The sequence below is a fragment of the Neovison vison genome, chromosome 1, assembly GCF_020171115.1.
Source record: "Neovison vison isolate M4711 chromosome 1, ASM_NN_V1, whole genome shotgun sequence".
Lineage (NCBI taxonomy): Eukaryota > Metazoa > Chordata > Mammalia > Carnivora > Mustelidae > Neogale > Neogale vison.
The window spans coordinates 86,112,899-86,130,335 of record NC_058091.1 but is presented as its reverse complement, the minus strand read 5'-3'; the positions used below and the strand labels follow the sequence as shown (position 1 = coordinate 86,130,335).

The 17,437-nt window shown below is 47.9% G+C and overlaps 1 protein-coding gene across 4 annotated transcripts in view; it reads left to right on the top strand.

Annotated features, from left to right (window-relative positions):
- The window catches only part of KIF6 (kinesin family member 6), a 472,725-nt gene that overhangs the window by 436,342 nt on the left and 18,946 nt on the right, over positions 1-17,437 (top strand). For all 4 annotated transcript variants that reach the window (XM_044250472.1, XM_044250466.1, XM_044250478.1 and 1 more), the window contains 2 exons: positions 13,711-13,795; positions 15,370-15,505. In XM_044250472.1, the coding sequence (XP_044106407.1) occupies positions 13,711-13,795; positions 15,370-15,505 (221 nt within the window). The remainder of the gene's footprint in view (positions 1-13,710; positions 13,796-15,369; positions 15,506-17,437) is intronic.

Genomic DNA, 17,437 nt, shown 5'->3' with positions numbered 1-17,437 from the left:
AAAAAAAAAAGCCCCCAAGCAGCCATTCCAATCCTTCAGCATTTCTGACTCACTGATGAGTAAATAATCTGTACCACACCACCCCCAGCCCCTTGCCTACTTGCCCTACGATAGCTGTTCCTCTGGGCACACATGCTTCTGGCCCAAGCTCAGGGAGGGTCTCCAGGATGTCTGGCTATCTGAGTAAATCTGTTGGCAACCTCACCCCCTGAGATATGATGCTGTCCCAGGGAGTGGCACACTAACCATTTGTCCTGAGCACTGGCCTGGTCCTTTGTGAGTAGGTGGTCAATCCATTCTTTTGTTCTGTGGTTGATGGAAGTGGAGATCACTGCCCTTGAGAAGCTCACAGATGTGCCCCACACAAGCTGTCCATGTTGGGTAACACCACACCTTTCTCTGCATTTATTCCTTGACCCAGCTTCTGTGAAAACATAACCTACTGGAACATTCCATTGCCTCTATGTGTAGGCATGTTTTTTTATATACTGTTACAGAAGATAAAAATAATAGTGACTCATAAATAAAAATTCATGAACATGATATTGGCAGGTTCCAAATGGCATCCTGAGTTTGCCCCCACCCCAAATACTAGCCTCTTGAATACTAGTCTTCCTCTCCCCTCCCCCATCTCTCTCAGCACCCCAGGAGCAGAGATCCTTTGAACAAAAGAAGCCCCCAAGAACAGTCTGTTGTGGCTACGGTGCCACATGGACCCCTGGATTGCTCCCTGGGTGGTGTGTGCTCCCTGACCCTGAAAATGGGGCAGTGACAGCTCCTTGTCCCCAGCAGGGGACTTGAGGAGGGTTGGGAGAGCCACTGAGGCCAGAGGCAGCCTATTCTACCATGTTGTTCCAGCTTAGTCTGCCGAGGGGTTCTCTTCTCCCGAACAGAATTCCCAAGGTGGCCTCTTGAGCCATCTCCACCACTCCCCAGAGTGAGGGCCCTGCCATCCCTTTGCCCCTCCAAACTGTCGTTAAAGACTGGATCTGGCGCTACTCTTTTGGAATTCTCTTCCTGGAGATAACAACCATGAGAGTCATCCATTTCTATATCAGACTTCACTGAGCACCTCTGATGATCCAGACAGTGTGTGAAACCAGGAAGTCCAGGCTGTGGGTAGGACCCACTGATTGGCATGGAACTGGAGGGGACCTCCCTGCATTCTCTAGCTCAGTGGTTTTCAGAATGATTTCTCTGGGACCTACGTGTTTTGGGGGAGCATGAGGCGAAGGGGAGAGAGGCAAATGGCAAGACCCCAGGATTTTTGCCCACCATGATTCAACCAAAGCAACTGCTATTTCTCTTTTTGCCATGAAGCCTTTGTTTGAAGAAAAAAAAAAAAAAGGCTCTGCAGCTTTTAACACATCTTGCTTCAAACCTGTGGCTCCAAGATATTTCCAGAGGCAGATACCCAGCTCCCCTCCTCAGAACTCTCTGAGTTTCCTCTGGATTCACACAGAATTCTGCTTGTACCTCTGTGATAGGACTTATCACATTGTGTGATAATTAATCAGCCTTTTATTCATTTCCCCCACTGGACAGAGGATCTTTATTTCCCCAACACTGGGCACAGTGGTCGGCCCACAGTAGGTCCTCCATGAAGGTTTGCTCTGCGCCCAGGTTCCAACATCCATAATATGAGGTGGTCGGACCAACGGACATCCTGTGCCCAGCACATCCTGAAACTGAGCTGGCGTTTGCTGGTTGCCTATTGAATGAATAAACAAATCTAACACTCCTCAGCCCTCAGGTGCCATGATTTTACCTCTTTGTGAATGCACACGTCCTTAAGACATGCAGGAAAGGTAGCCTTGGTGAAAAGATACATGAAGGCTTGGATTATAGGTGTCTTCTTCCTCTCAGAAAGGAATGATCGAAATGTGAACCCCTGGAGTAAGGCAGAATGTAAAGGAAGCAGCTGCCCCAGAGGTTGAGATGACATCACAGTTGGTTCCAGAAGGATTCAGTTGGCTCTGTAAGAGACCAGTGATAAATTCTGTCCACCTGAGTCAATCCTAATCCACAGTTGCTTGTGAATACAGGACTAGCTTCTGTGACATGAGGCCAAATTTGGCCAGATTCCCAGGCTCAAGTTGGAGCCTGCCGAGTTCCCACCCCAATTCCTTGCCGAGTTCCCAATTGCCAAGGCTCCAGTCCCTTTGGGTAGTTCCAGACATCCCCACCAGCCATTCTGGAGAACAGAAGGAGGCTCTGGGCATCAGCCCTAATGCCGGCCTTGAACTACCGCTGTGGTGTAGTCAAAAAGAACACTCACCTTGGAATCGGGAGGGACCTGATTGTATCATGCCTCTACCCTTTGCTAGGCGTGTGACCTTGGTCCATCAACCTTCCTGAGTTTCCATTTCCTTGTCTATAAGAGAAGAATATCTGTTCCCCAGGGCTGGTCTGAGTACCAGGTGAAATGTGTGTGTGACGAAGTTGAGGACAGAGTAGATGCTCAGCAAATCTACATGGAACCTATCTCTGAGTGCCAGGAACCAGACAACCAGATGCCTAGGCAGCAGACACAGTCCCCAGCTGCAGAACCGACCACAGCTCTGGGCCAACAGCACCAGCTGGCATAACTGGTGAAGGTCGCCACATTTCTGCATTTACCACATCCCTCCACCCACACATATGCTCACAGGCCCCATTAATCACTTTACCCTGCAAAAATATAGTCACTGTCTCTCCCATTGAGCACTGATTAAGGATGGTCCTCTCACCAGTTGCCAGGGCAGTTTTATTCATCATGTAAATGTGCGGGAACCATGTATGATACTTTGAATTAATTAGACATTTGACCAATGTCCTAGTCAGTTGGGGCTGCTTTAACGAAGTACTGTAGGCCAGTTGCATGATGAACAACAGGAATTTATTTTTTTACAATTCCAGAGGCTTGAAGCTGGAAATTAGTGTGACAGCATGGTAGTTCTAGTAAAGACCCTCCTCTGGGTCGCACCCTGCCAGCTTCTCATTGTGTCCTCACATGGCAGAACAGGGGTGAGCTAGCTCTCTGAACTCTTTTTATAAAGGCACTAATCCCCTTCATGAGGGCTCCACCCCCACGACCTGATTACCTTCCAAAGGCCTCATCTCTGAATACCATCACATTGGGGATTCGATTTCAACATATAAATTTTGGGGTTACACAAACAAACATACAGACAATCATATCCAAATATATAATATATTACAAACATATACAACATATATAACAGATAATAAACATATAACCAGTCAAATATATAGAAGACAAAATTCTAACCTCTTGATGTCATCTGGTAGGCTAAAATGTATCATGGCTGGCCCCTCTAACTGACATAAGTCAGCTAGATATGGTGATAAAAATCACCATTTGTTCTTGGCAAGTCCCAGCCCAAGAAAGGTCTTGGGGTTCCCTAGGAACAATTCTGTTGCATAGTAATGGAGCTAGGTAAGACTCATTTCCCCAAAAGCTCACTAATTTCCCCAAAGAAGTTGATCATGAGTTTGCGTTTGGGGAAGATCTACCAACAGGAAACCAACATCATTCTTATAGCAAACAGCCAAACAAACAAACAAACAAGACAGAAGATAACCCAAAGGTCCCCTGAGTAGGCAGGTAGATAAAGGATCTAGGACTATGATATATTCATATGATATGATATACTCATATAATTCATATTCATATAATAGAACATCATAGAGAATTAAAGATGAATAAACTAGAACTACATGTAGCAATATGAATAAATCTCAGAAACACAATGATGATTGCAAGAAAGAAAATTGCTGAAGGATATTGTGGAATGATGCCATTTTATGTAAATTCTAAAATTGCTGATATTGTGTATCGGGGGGAGGGGATTGGGAGCTTTGTGTTATGGTGCAAGATAATGTAAGTAGAGAAAAATGCATAAAACATATGTACAGATGTACAATCCAACAAATACTTACAAATAGAACCCCTCTGTCACCTCCCCTTAGGTCAAAAAATAGCTAAGTAATGAAGTAATTTTAAGGGATGTTCGAGATACAGGGTAAGAGAGTGCCAGCAGGAAGGGGAGGTCTGCAGTACAATCAGGACAGTGTTATCTTTGGGGGTCAGGGATAGTGGATAGGAAGGAGGGCTACGGAGGCCTCTCCCAGCTCTGCAACGTTCTTGTTCAACACATATGCACACACATGGAGGCACCTATGGCGTACTATAGAGATTTTTCAAAACATGGAGGCGGTATGTGGGTGTTATTTATATCATTCTCTAAACTTTTTTGTGTTTGAAATGGTTTATAATAATTTCCAGAACTCGATGAAGGATTAGATTCCGAGGATTCAGAGATCAAACAATTACTGTTTAGTGGAATCCCCATAATAGCAGTGGTTATAAAACCCAAATCCCTATTCAGTTCTGATTAACCTTCATTTCCTCACTATCATTTGTGTCAGAAGCATTTCACTTAAAGATGGGAACAGAAGATTTGCCACTTCATATTCTCTTCTCTAGGTACCTTGTGTCCTCTAGGAGGGACTTCATAGCTAAAGAAGGTGTGCCTGACCCACTGAGCAATGCAGGGGAAGTGCTTGTAAGACCACCTTCTGTTGTTCTTCTACCATCTCTTTAAGTCCTCACAGTCGTGAGTTTGGCCTCTGCCCTGGTTGGAAATTGGACAGCTCAGTAACTCAATTGCTCTTTCATTGCTAATTACAAACAAAACAAACAAGTACCAAAAAATATTGGTCATTTTATATTTTAACTACAGTCTCAACAATTCAAATTTCACTTAACGCTAAGACTTCTCTCCTTTTCCCCAGCTAAGGCTAACTCTGAATTCAGGAGGAGGTATCCCTGGAAGGATAGGGTATCCTTGGAGGAAAGGGATACAGTCAGCTCCTTCTCTTTCTGAGACACTTCCTTCCTCAGTTTGATGAGCTCAATTTCCCCTGACCCCCAAGAAGGAGTTGGAGAGAAGGAGGAAGGGCAGTTGGTCAAGATGTTACTTGACTAGTACTCTGTAACATGGCTTTGTGCTCTCTGGGCCAGGCAGATGTTCCAAACTAACTCCTCCTCACTTTGAGTACCTTCTTGTGTCCCTGGAGGTCCCTCAGCAGCAGGTCCCTTGACCTGATGGAATGAACCTGATTGGACATTTGCTTACCCACTTTGAGCCTTATGGGTCAGATTCTAAACACAAAACAGATTACTCAAGTCAATAATCAAATTATGTGGGGCACCTGGGTGGCTCAGTCAGTTAGGTGTCTTGATTTCAGATCAGGTCATAATCTCAGAGATAGGAGATCGAGCCTATCTCCAGTTCTGTGCTGAAGTGGTGCCAGCTTAAGATTTTCTCCCTCTGTCCCTTCCCCCTTGCTTGCACTCTTTCTCTCTCTCAAAAAAAAAAAAAATCAAATTAGATATTGTAAAGAGAGTTGAATAAAAACCTATTAACAAAGGTCTTAGCAGAGTGCAGGGAAATGCAGAGGTCATAACCAGCAGGACAGGAAACATTGCTGCCCTTAGACCTGAGGGGGCAAGAAGAGTGAGCAGTTACCTGAACCCAAAGACAGAAAGGGCTGTGCAGAAAGGCTCAGGCCATCTGATAGGAGCTGTGACCTTCAGTCAAGCAGTGCATCCAACTCATGGCCCCTCAACCTCTCTCCCCTCCCCCACTTCCAGTCACTTGCCCATGTTCACCATTGGCTGAGCCCAGCCAGAGGTGAGGGGTAAGGGAGCCCATTGTTCCACCAGCCAGCCTCCCAGGGCAAGTAGCAGAAGAGTAGAAGAAGATGGAGGGGGGAACTTAGGGGAGAAAAATAGATAGGTACAGGACTCAGCCCACAAGCATTCTGTGGTCCACTGCCAAGTTTCTTTATACCCAGGTCCCATTGCCCTTCTGACTTGTCCCACTAAAAAGGATCTGAGATTTTTGCACTGAAAAAAAAAACTGATATGAGTTTTAAGTGTGTGCTAGAGGGTGTAAGTGGTGTGCAGAGCCAGCTTATATTGGCTCGTGAGAGTTGACCGTGTACATCTCTTCTCAGCCCCGAATTCAGGAACATCATGTTGGTAGCTTGAAATCAGCTATAATGGGAGTATTTACACCTCACATTGTTTCCACAGGAGCACAGCTGCAGCTCTGGTCTTGCTCCCAGCACGTCAGCCTATGCCCTGCTAGAGAGTTTTTGAATGGGAATCAGATTTCTGTCCACTGTGCATGTATACACACACACACACACACACACACACACACACACACACAGAGCATACCCCACACACATGCACAGATTCCTGAGAATTCTAACCAATCTTTCTGAGCATCTTCAAACTCCCTCAAGACCTTTGAGGGAGGGAGAAGGACTTCCACACACACCGCCCCCCATGAAGAAGGTAAGGCAGACTTAAAGCAATCTGCCAACTTTCTTTAGAGAAAATCTTTCCAACAATTTCTTTTGGCCCTTGTCTCGATGTGGGGTATTTTGGTTGTCTTGCAAGCTCTTGCCATCGTACTTTGAAAATGTGCCAGCTTGACTGTGTGGTCCATCTTAGAACTCACTTCTGACTCTAGTGTGCAATAAACTTTTTGGAAAAGAACAGATGATTTACAAATTGGCTAGTAGCAGATAAGTTTCCTCAAAGTGGCAGGAGATGGTTTTATTAAGGACCCTCAACTCAATTCCTAAAAGTCCTAAAACATCTCTTTTAAGCCAATCAACCGAGTTGAACTAAATCCCACAAACCATCATCATTAGGGGTTTTTAGAGGAGGAAGGCCCATGCTTACTGTTAGAGGCATGAGAAAATCTGCCCTCCCACAAGACCGTATGTGTCCTGAGAATGCTCCAGACTGGCTTGTTCCAGTGTGACAAAGATGTAACTGAGTTTTAGGGATGCCAACTTCCTGCTAACTTCTGTTGGAAAAGCCACTCAGACTGAGGACACCACTGGTCAGGGAGGCTGCAGTGACAGACAGTAGACTCACCAAGGGACTTGGGTTTTGAGAGAAATCTTGTGTTCCGAAACGTGAGCTTGCTTCTGAGGAGTGGGGAGCTTCGGTGGGCCAGTAAGCAGGCAGGAGCAGCATCCGGACCCTCCAAAAGAGAGACACCATGCCAGGCTCTGAGTGGTCGCAGCCAGAGAACACTGACTGCAAACCACAGATGGATCTGGGGCTCCAACAGAAAGGACGGTGGAGAGAGAGGAGTTCCTCTTTGAACAGAGGTGAACATGGAAAGGACCCGGTGCCAAGCTGAAGCAAGTAATGGCAATAGAAATGTCTTTTCTGTGTCTGCAGTATGCTCCTGGGATGTACCTGCAAGTCCACACCGACTCTGCTGCACACTAACTCTCCGAGCAGTTCACCTCCCCTGACAGGGAACACAGAAGGAGAGAAGAAACCAATGCAGGAGAGGGGCCGCCCAGGGCCAGCAGATCTTGGGCAGAGAAGCCCAGAGTAGAACAGGGGAGGTTACTTGAGCAGCAGAAGACAGCAGCCTTCTACAGGGGGTGTGTATGTCTGCGTTTTGTTCTAAAAAGGCTTACCCAACAGTTCCAGTTGTCCAAAAGCATGGCTGCTCCCTGGAGGAGCTGAGTGACTGTGGGCCTGTGTCTGTAGGGGTGAGTGTGCCCAAGAGATTATCGGTCCTCAGGGTGTTCATCACACCCTTAAGCCTGAGCGTGCCACGGGCAGCTAAGGTGTTACAAAATCAACACCAAGATGGATGGTGGCTCTGAGCACCTGTCAGCGCGTGATCACCCCAGCTGACAATAAATTTGAGCCATTAACAGGAAATGGTCTGATTGGAAAGCCAGAATCTTTGCCTCTGAGCCGCTGACCATTGTAGTAATTGAGCTAGTGACACCATCAATCTCCGTAAGAATAGACACGTTGACCTCTCAAACAGGTGAGGCTGAGTGATCTATGGCTCTATGAGATGGTTTAGCCCCAAAAGGCCCAGAGTGGGTGTTCAGCAAATGAATCATTATTGGACAGCTGAGGAGACAAGCTAGAACACCTCCCTGGCCCTGAGGTCTTATTGGCCATGGTAGAGCCACAGAATTCATGGCTTCCTTCCACGCAGGGCACTGGACCAGCAACTGCATGTTGGACCCTGTAGCTTTTGCTCTACAGAAGCCTCCAGAAAACCTTGGGGGCCCTTTTGACTCTGGTACCCAGTTGGAAATCTCATTATTGCCTTCCTTAGGATCCCTAGCACCTAGTCTAGGAGACGAGCAGACTGGCTTTGAGTATTCCAGCAACTAAACTTAGGAAAGGCGCCGACTCCAACAAGGACAACTCACACCCAGCAGATGAGCAGCAAATACCAAGTGAGATCAGGCTGCAGGCCATGGTTTTGGTTAGTAAAGGCCAGTCTTCACAGGTCAGCACTCGAGGAGAGGCTGAGGCTTTCTTTCAGCCCCAGCCCCCAGATATGAAGGGCATTCATGGAAAAAGGGCATTGCCTTCAAATACCAAGGACAAGTCAATACTGATGTCAATGATCTGCCCCATGGCTTCCTTCATTATCAGAATCACTTCCAGAGGAGAAAGTACCAGCTTTGAAGTGAGACAGAGCTGTGTCCTGACTCCAGTTCTACTGACTAGCAGTGTGATCCTGGGTGGATTATTACCTCATCAGAGCTCGGTTTCCCCATCTGTAGTGTAGTGGGGGGTCGTGAAGATTATATAAGATAAGATGCAGGAAGTATCTGACCACAGAGGAGCCTGGTCGGGGATCTCACGGCTCACATTTTGTCTACCCTTTACAAGAGTCAAGTGCAAGCAGCTCCAGCCCTACAAAGAGTGTGTCGTCTTCCTTGCTGGAAACGCTTGGGCCCCTCTTCCCCAGTGGGGCTCCCAAAAGTCTGGAAAGCAGATGGGGGGCAAATGGACACACTAGCCCCATATACTGTGCCATCTAAACCACTGCAGATTCTTTATTCCTTGTAACACTTGCATGGAACACTTGCATTGAACCTGGTCTCAAACCCTGGAGCATTGTTCCTAACCAGAGCTGAGCATCTGCGTCTCTGAGGAAGCTACTGGAAAATTCTAGTTCAGTAGGTGTAGTGCAGGGCCCCAGTGTCTCTATACTTTTACCAGCCTCTCACGTGCACATCCAATAGAGAACCACTAAACCAAAAAAATGAAATTCTGTACATTTCAGACACTGAAGAACTGTAGGAGAGTTTGGGGGGTGGGGGTGGCATGAGGAAGGTATGGGGAAGCAGGAAGATCTTTTCAGTGTCTAATGATTTTTTCAGTGTCCCAAGATCCCACCAGGTATGAGGGGGCCCACCGGAGGCCGGCCTGCCCAGCAGAGGCCTCACTTGTCCTGGTGCTGCTGGTTCCCGAACCTGACACATCAGACACAGGGCCAGCCTGGGATGGGGGGGTGCCCTGTTTGAAGTTTCATACACTGTTCAACCACTCAGGGCTCCCTCCTTGTGTGACATTCAGGTCTGCGCCTGCTGGAATGAAACCCTTCTTTCTTTCTTTTGTATTGCTTTGGAGCCAGCTGCCTGAGCAGAGTCACTGTGTCACCTCATAGGCCACTCAGGACTACGACCCCCTGTGTTCCTGTCCCAGCCAGAATCCTGTGGTTGAAAGGATGGCCCCCGGTGCCTCCTGTCAGGTGACTGGAGGCTCTGTCCCTGGCCCCGGTCCCAGTGGGCACGGAGACCTACAAAGCCCGAATGCCCTTCAGTTACTCCCTCTTCCTCTGTTCTTGCTCAGCCGCTTTTTGTTGCCTTTCCTTTCAGTTCCCAGCCCCTCTTTCTCTTCAGACAAGACTGATAAGCCCAACCTCAGGAAGCATCAGAAGCAGCCAGGGGCTGTCTCCTGCTGGGGTTACAATGCATTTCACCAAGTAGACATCACCTTTGGCAATAACCCATTGGTTGCCATGACAACGTGGACAGCTTGCGTCTTGGGGATATGTTGTGCCCTCATTCTGGCTGCCCGAGGTCCCTTGCCCCAGCTTTCTTTCCCACATTTTTTCAATAGGCTTACAGCATCCTGGCACCAACTCACAAGGACCATTCTTTAGTTTGGGGCAGCTTTTCTTGATCAGCAAAAAACTGCTTGGCTTAGCTATCAAAGGAATAAATGGAGCCATTTCTGTCCTCAAAATGCTCTAGCCTCTGTCTCTCTCAAAGCTAAGATCCTTATCAGGGCCTACAGGTCCTATGTGATCTGACCTCAGCTTCCACCCCTCTGCCCTACCAACTTTCCCAGACACCCCGGCCTTTTCACAGTTCCTCAGAAGCACCAAGCAGATGTATCTCAGGCCCTTTGCACCCCCTGCTATACTCTCTGTCCTGATTTCTGCATGCTTGTTCCCTCCCTTCATTCAGGTCTTTGCCCCCTCCTCAGAGATGCCTCCCCGACCACTCTACCTAACATCGCAGCCCTCCACCCTTTATCCAGCTTTCTCTCCTCGTGGTGCCCTTCAGCGCCTGGCATTATGTCAGCTCAGTTTTTCATTGGTTCAATGTCCACATTCCCCAGCAGACTACCCCTTATGGAGGCAGCACATTTGTTACATGAGTGAATGAATGACCAGCCTTGGATTCGAAGTTGCCTTTTCTATTTGGTAGCTTTAGGGCAGGTGCAAGCAAACCACCTGGTCCCCCAAGCTTTGGTCTTCCTGTCTGGAAAACAGAGGTGATAATATCTGCTAGCTAGAATTACAGGAATAAATGAGGCAGTACAGAGGATAGAACCCAGAACATGCCCCACACACAGGAGCTGACATCATCTCTTATTCCTGGGTCACCTGCATTTGGAACAATGCTCTACCTGCCCTAGGCTCCTGGACACCCACGCATCTCCAAGACACCTGCCACTGTGATCTGCCAGGGGAGCCTGCCAGGTGCCTGATGAAAAGACAGTGAGCGATGGGGCAGGGTGAGAGCCCTCTCCTGTAGATGGGCTCCACACTCCTCCTGGGGCAACCACCGCCTGTAGGTGGGAGACCAGGTCATCTCCGGCTCCCTGCATGAGGCCCTTAGAGACAGCCTCCTCCAGGCTGGGTGAGACGTCTCTGTGCCGATCCAGCGGCCCTGCCATGCCCCCCTCCCTCCCGCGACCTCTCCTACAGAGTCCATCTGTGGGCTGCCCGGCCAGCCACTATGGAGCAGGGTCTTCGCTGAGTTTCTCAGGGGTTCCCTGGGCACGGAGCCAAAAAGTGTTAAAAGGAAGAAGGATATCCACAGCTTTTCTTTTTCAACAGGCCGGAAGATAGATTTGCTCATTTCTGAAACTGTTAGGAGACAGTGAAACATTCTGTCCATTTCAAGTCCTACCATTATCAGTTTGATGTTAAGATACTATCTTTGGTTTATCGCAGCTAACATTTTTCCGAGAGAGCAAGGGCTGGTGCATGCATTTAGCACTGAGTGTCCCCTGCACATGGGGCCTGAACAGAGAGCAGGGGAGATACGATGCACAGCAGGACCGGGTCCCCGCCCTCCAGGGGCTTCCAGTGCCTATGCCTGGGGGAGCATGGGCAATGTAGACAGGCAGCCAATTCATCAGGGCCAAAAATCACACTAGCCCAGGTGACATGTCATTCTGAGTTGGCAAGTTGAGTGGTATCTGCATCTCCCATGTTTAGATGGAGTAAGAAAGACACCTACCCAGTCAGTTTTCCAAGAGACAGTTGTCACTTGGCACATGGAAGAAAGAGTATCAGTGCCCAGAAGAGAAAGGACAGACTCCTGATCTGCTTTGCATGTTTATCAATGAGTTAGATAATGGCACAAAAGGCAATAGAATGGACAGAATAAAGGCATGGCAGAATAAGGACCTCTCAGAAGGCTTAACCCCCAGTAGATAGAAAGTGTGGCATTTAGAGTCAAAGGACAATCACACTGAAATAGGATGTGTTTTGACAACCACTCATAAAAATATGAAAGTGTTGAAATGAACCCCAAGCTTAATAGAGGCCAGTGACAAACTGACAGGCTATGACAATGACAAAACTGCAGAAAAACAAAAATGGCATGGGGTGGGGGGATGCCTGGTCTACACAATGAGCTCTTTGGAAACAGAAAAATCTGAGTCCAAATCCTAGCTCTGCACATTAGCTGTGTGACTTTGGGTTATTCATAGCCCTCTCTGAAACTCAGAATCTAACTGAAGTGAGATGATAAGACCCTCCCTCCTGGGTTATTTTGAGAATCAGTAACGTGAGTTGGCACCTAGCCCAGTACCCAGTAGAACTTGGCAGACAACAGGCATTCAATAATAGTCATTGTTCATTATTTACCTGCTAGAGAAATAGATAACGCACATATTTTAAAAGGTTGGAGGTCCATTTTCCACCCTGTCCCTTTCAGACCTCTCTGGAATATTATGTCCGGATTTAGTCCTTAATGCTTAAGGTCAGTCAGAAAGCAACCATGTCACTGAGCCCTTGATGAGGGAGTTGGGCAGAATTAGCCTGAGAATAAAGCTCCAGAAATATGATTGGTAAATTATTTTTTTGTCATCATTGTGAAAATCTCTAAAGAGCCATCAGAGGAAGGAAGACAAGCTATGCCGCTCTTAAGACCCAAAGTCAAGGTGGAAAGAAGTGATTGGGGTGGGTCTCAGCTCAAAGGAAAAGGAAACAGAGCTACCCATCATGAAATGCGCTATAGTGCCAAAGAGTGAGCTCCCCACCCCTAGAAGTATTTGGGCAGAAAATAGATGACCATCTGTCAGAAATGTTAACAGAAGAAATTTCTGGATCCAAGGTTCTTGCAACCAAACACAGCTGGCTTTGGATCCGGTTTCCTGAAGTTAGCCGGGTGGCCTTGGGGCAAGTTAACATCTTTGAGCCTCAGTGTCCTTCTCTGCCAGATGAGAATGATAATGCTTCAGATGAGTACTAGAAAGATGAAGTCCAATCATGTGAGAAAGCACCTGGTCCAAAGTAGATTCTCGCCTACTTGGAGTAAAAAAGCAGAGCTGTGTGACTTCCAAGACACCCTCTCTGAGGCTAGGAAAAGCAGAGCAGCCACGGAGACTGCTAGGAGGATAAATAGAGCCCACCCAGCAGGCTAGGGAGGGGCCAAGCCCCCAAAAAGCAACCAACCAGACTGGGCAGCTTTGTAACCGGCAGCAGGGGTCAGCATGCCTGGGAACACAGCCCTCACCAGGACCTTGCCATGGTCTCATGGGCAGGGGTCTGAGCCTGTTCTCAGCTCTGGCTGCATATTAGCCTTGCTCAGTTTCATCGGGCTTGGCAACCTCCGCTTGGGAGGGAAGTCACAAACTGGAGACATGACTGGAGGCCAGAGACCCTCAGCACCTCGACTGGTACAGAGACAGATGTGACAGATGTGAGACGGGTTAGTAATGTCTTCCCATTTGTGAGGGGCTCGGGAGCAGAGGATGGGAAAATGCTATTTTGCATCTTCCCTGAGGATTCAAGAGGAAATAAGTGAACTCAACAGTAAAAGGATTAATAGCAATGTAAGGACGGGTTCTCTTCCAGTGACAGATGTTGGACTGGGAGAGGGACAGTGGAAATCATCATGGAAGCCTCTCCTGGGAGGCTTTCAACCAAGCAGAGATTGCCATCCAGAGGAGGGGGCTGAACTCTCACCCAAAGGCCCCAGAAGGTCCTCACAGAGTCCCCTTTCATCTTGGGGCTCACGTTGCCCTGTCCTTCGCCCTGAATCTCACACATCTTTTGCCATTCTTCCTTGTTGGAGTAACCCATTGCCATCTCCCTTCCACAGGCCTCTCAGAAAACACGGCCTTGCCTTCAATGTCAGACTCGCTGGAAGAGAAGCTTCGATCCCAACTGGAGGAAGAAAAGAGAAGGTACCCTTTTTTTCACCTCACACACCCTGACCCCAGCCTGCAAGGGCCCTCGGGGATGACCTGGAGCGGCCCAGGCCAAGAGGGGTGGCCACTCCCGAGCCTGGGTCTGGAGCTGCTCTGGGAAGCAGGTCCAGTGGTTGGGTCCTCAAGCAGGTGGAGGGCATGCCGCCTTTGAGCAGACAGATATGGAATGCAGGGACCATAAGCAGCGTGAGGCTGGAATCTCCAGAGCAGAAGGCCTAGCCAGTCCCTAGAGCCCATAGGGAGGTTTGCTTGTTGGCATCCCACCCACCGCCAGCCCAAGGTCCTGGGCTGCCCCTCAGGAGCAACTAGGCTTAGCTACTGCTGCCATCTAGTGGAGCCCAGAAGTATGACCACGGAGGGCTCCCTCCCGCCTGCACATCTGCCCCCACTTCCCTCCTGAGTCTCCTCACCTGCAGGGCATCTGGAGAACCTCACACCCTCTTGCAGCCAGTCAGGTTCCCAAGATGACGTCAGTAACAAAGCAGCGAGAAACCTCCAGCATCAGCAGACACGTGGCCGTAACTGATCCTCAGGATGGCCCCAGAATCTCACTAAACACCACAGTCCAGCTTCGGCCTTCATTCCTTGATTGATGCATTTGACCAATGTTTGCTATGCCCTGCAGGCCACAGAGAGGCTCTGGGGAGAGCCAACAAGTCCCTTCCGGGCCCTCGGGTTGCTGAGGGTGTCAATGCTACATGAGCCACCGCTGGGCTAGGGAGCTGTGCCCCCTGAGCAAACCCAGGCATTCTGGCCTCCCCACATCCTCCTTCCAGAAAGCCTTGGGCTGGCCTCTCAGATGTGCCACTGTTGTTCTCCTTCCTCACTCTGTTTGTTTTTCCCCATTTCTTTCTGACCCACTTTTCTTGTATCTTTACCCCATACTGTGTCGTCTCCTTGGTCCTCATTCCCAACCCCAGCGTCCTCAGGAGCAACACTGTGTCCGCAGTTCCCATTGGACAACTTCTGCTTCACGGCCACATGCCCCAAATCTATACGCACAGTAATAAATGTAGAGTGACTTCTGTCCTCAGTACAAAGTGAACCAATGGAATAGAGAGGTGGCTGAGACTGTGGTTTCTAGACCCAGATGGCAGGGGCTCACATCCTGGCCCCTCTGTTTATTAGCCTCCCCGCCACAGAGCAAGTTATGTATGGGGGGGCAAGTTATGGGACCTCCATGCCTCAGGCCCCAGATCTGTAAAGTGGTGCATCTTCTTCACAGGACAGTGCAGAGGACTGAATCCATTGTTATGCCAAGTGCCTAAAACAATGCCTACCCCCTAGTAAGTGCTCAGTAATGGTAGCCATCCTTCTGGAAGAAGGGGGTATTCATCTCATACACAGAGCCCATGGGGCCTGCTTCTCTGTGAGGGTCTCAAGCCCAGGACCCCAGCCCCTGGTCTCCGTGGACTGCCCTGGGGTTCCTATCCCTGGCTCCAGCATAACACTGACAGACTTCTAAGACACAAACCCCACAGTAACACTCCATTCCCGGCCTTTCCCTTGCTGCCAGTGACTTTCAAGGCTCTTCCCTGATTCCACTGTAGGTATAAAATAATGTTCATGCGCCTGAAGGCCCTGAAGGTGGAGATTGAACACTTGCAGCTGCTCATGGACAAAGCCAAGGTGAAGCTGCAGAAAGAGTTTGAAGCCTGGTGGACAGAGGAAGCCACCAACCTGCAGGTATTAGTGAAGGTCCCCTTCCCTGCCCCAGAGCCCGCCCTCCTCCTGGGGCCCAGGGAATATTAGGGAGGCTGGGGAGAGGCTGTTGGAGGCAGAAGAGTGGGGGCTTCGACCCACAGGCCACGTGCTCTCAGCCTTGGTTCGTGAGGCAAGTGCTTATCTTTGTAACAATGCCACGGCCAGGGGCTCCCTGTCTCCGTGCTCTGGGGCCTGACACATAGAAAGGTGGGGGACGGAAGGGGTGCGCAGACCGGCGGATTTGCCACTGTTGCTTTGTGTAATACCTCATTGACAATATCAACTGTTTTTTACTACAGTCATATGTGTGTTTGTATCCATAATGTACATATATGTAAATATATATTTCTCTAATTTATATATAAGCTATAGAAATTTTGGAAAATAGAGAAAAACACAAAGTAAAAATCACCATAATCCCACCCCTTAAGGATAACCAATATTATCTTATTGGATTAGATTATTTTATCTTTTTTCTGATGCATACATTTCCATTTATTTTTATAAATATAGAATCATATTGGTCTTCAAGTATCATAAATGGCTTTTGCTTGTGGATCTCACTGCATTGCATGACCACTCTTCTGTCATACTTTTCTGTATCATTCTATTGACCGTCATTGTTCCCTCCTATGAATTTATTTTAATCTGCTTAATCTTCTACTGTTTAATGTTCAGGTTGTTTCTAGTTTTACACTGGAGACATATTTATAGATAAATGTTCACACATTTACTAGACAGATTCCTGGAAGTTCTCTACAATACTATGAAAGTAAAATGGCTAAATAAATGTAAAATAAGAAGCTAATACAAAACCCCAATTCCAATTGTCCTGTAATTCATCAGCTGTGGTATAATGGAAGTGACAAGATTCATATTGTCCAATCACCAGTATGGCTGGTGGAATGCTCAGAGATGAACAGCTGATCCCTTTATCCTAAGGACAAGGAAGCAGAGAGCCCAAGAAGTTATTTAGCCAATGACACACAGCCAAGCAGTAACCAGTATGTTACCAATAGCCATGGTTACTAGACACTAGAGAGAATATTTGGATAAAATTTAATACATGAGATGACAAAGAAAGCCAGTAAGATGGAAATAAATTATCAAAATATCCTTAAAGCAAAGTCATGGTATAATAAGATGTAAACCACTTTACAAATGTATTAATAAGATCTAGGGGGTGGGCTCAATATTTAACATAATTTCAAAGTAATGGGGAACAGAGTATTTTAAGATTTCTGTAACGGAGTAATAGGATATGAAAATATCTGTGCTTTCTAATCGGTGACAATTCACTGATACTACATATACTGCTATGGTTTGTTGTCCACATTGTGTTGTTGAAAGAAATGCTAAATCTCAGGTGGAAGTTGGGGAAATTTAAAATGTCATTGGTTCCTATCCATGTTCCCGCACCCCCTGCATTCTGTCCATTCTCTGGTTAAGAACACTTCGAGGAGAGGCCATCAACCGCTGCTGGTGCCCAGGGGCGTTTAGTCACTGGATCGTAGATGATGAGGGTCCCTTTGGGTGACGCAGGGAGTCAAGGCAAGGCAGCTGGATTTAGGCCACGTATTGCTCATAGAGATAGTGAAAACTAGTGTCACCAAAATGTCCATTCTGCGTGTCCTCCACCCCACAGGAAGTCACTGAAACAAAACAGACCAGATGACTGCGATAGGGACGATGGGGCACCCCGCTGCTGAGGAGTGAAGTCTATGCTGCCTCGAGGCGATTTTATAGCCTGCAAATGTACCCTGACGGGAGCGAGGCAGAAAGCTTTAAACCTCATCAGAACATGGAGGTGATGAGAAACTGTCCATCAGTTCTCCCCTGACCATCTCCTGGGGAGCTAGGAAGGCAAGTGGGGGACGGCCTTAGAATAACCGCTCGAATTCGGGGAGGATCACA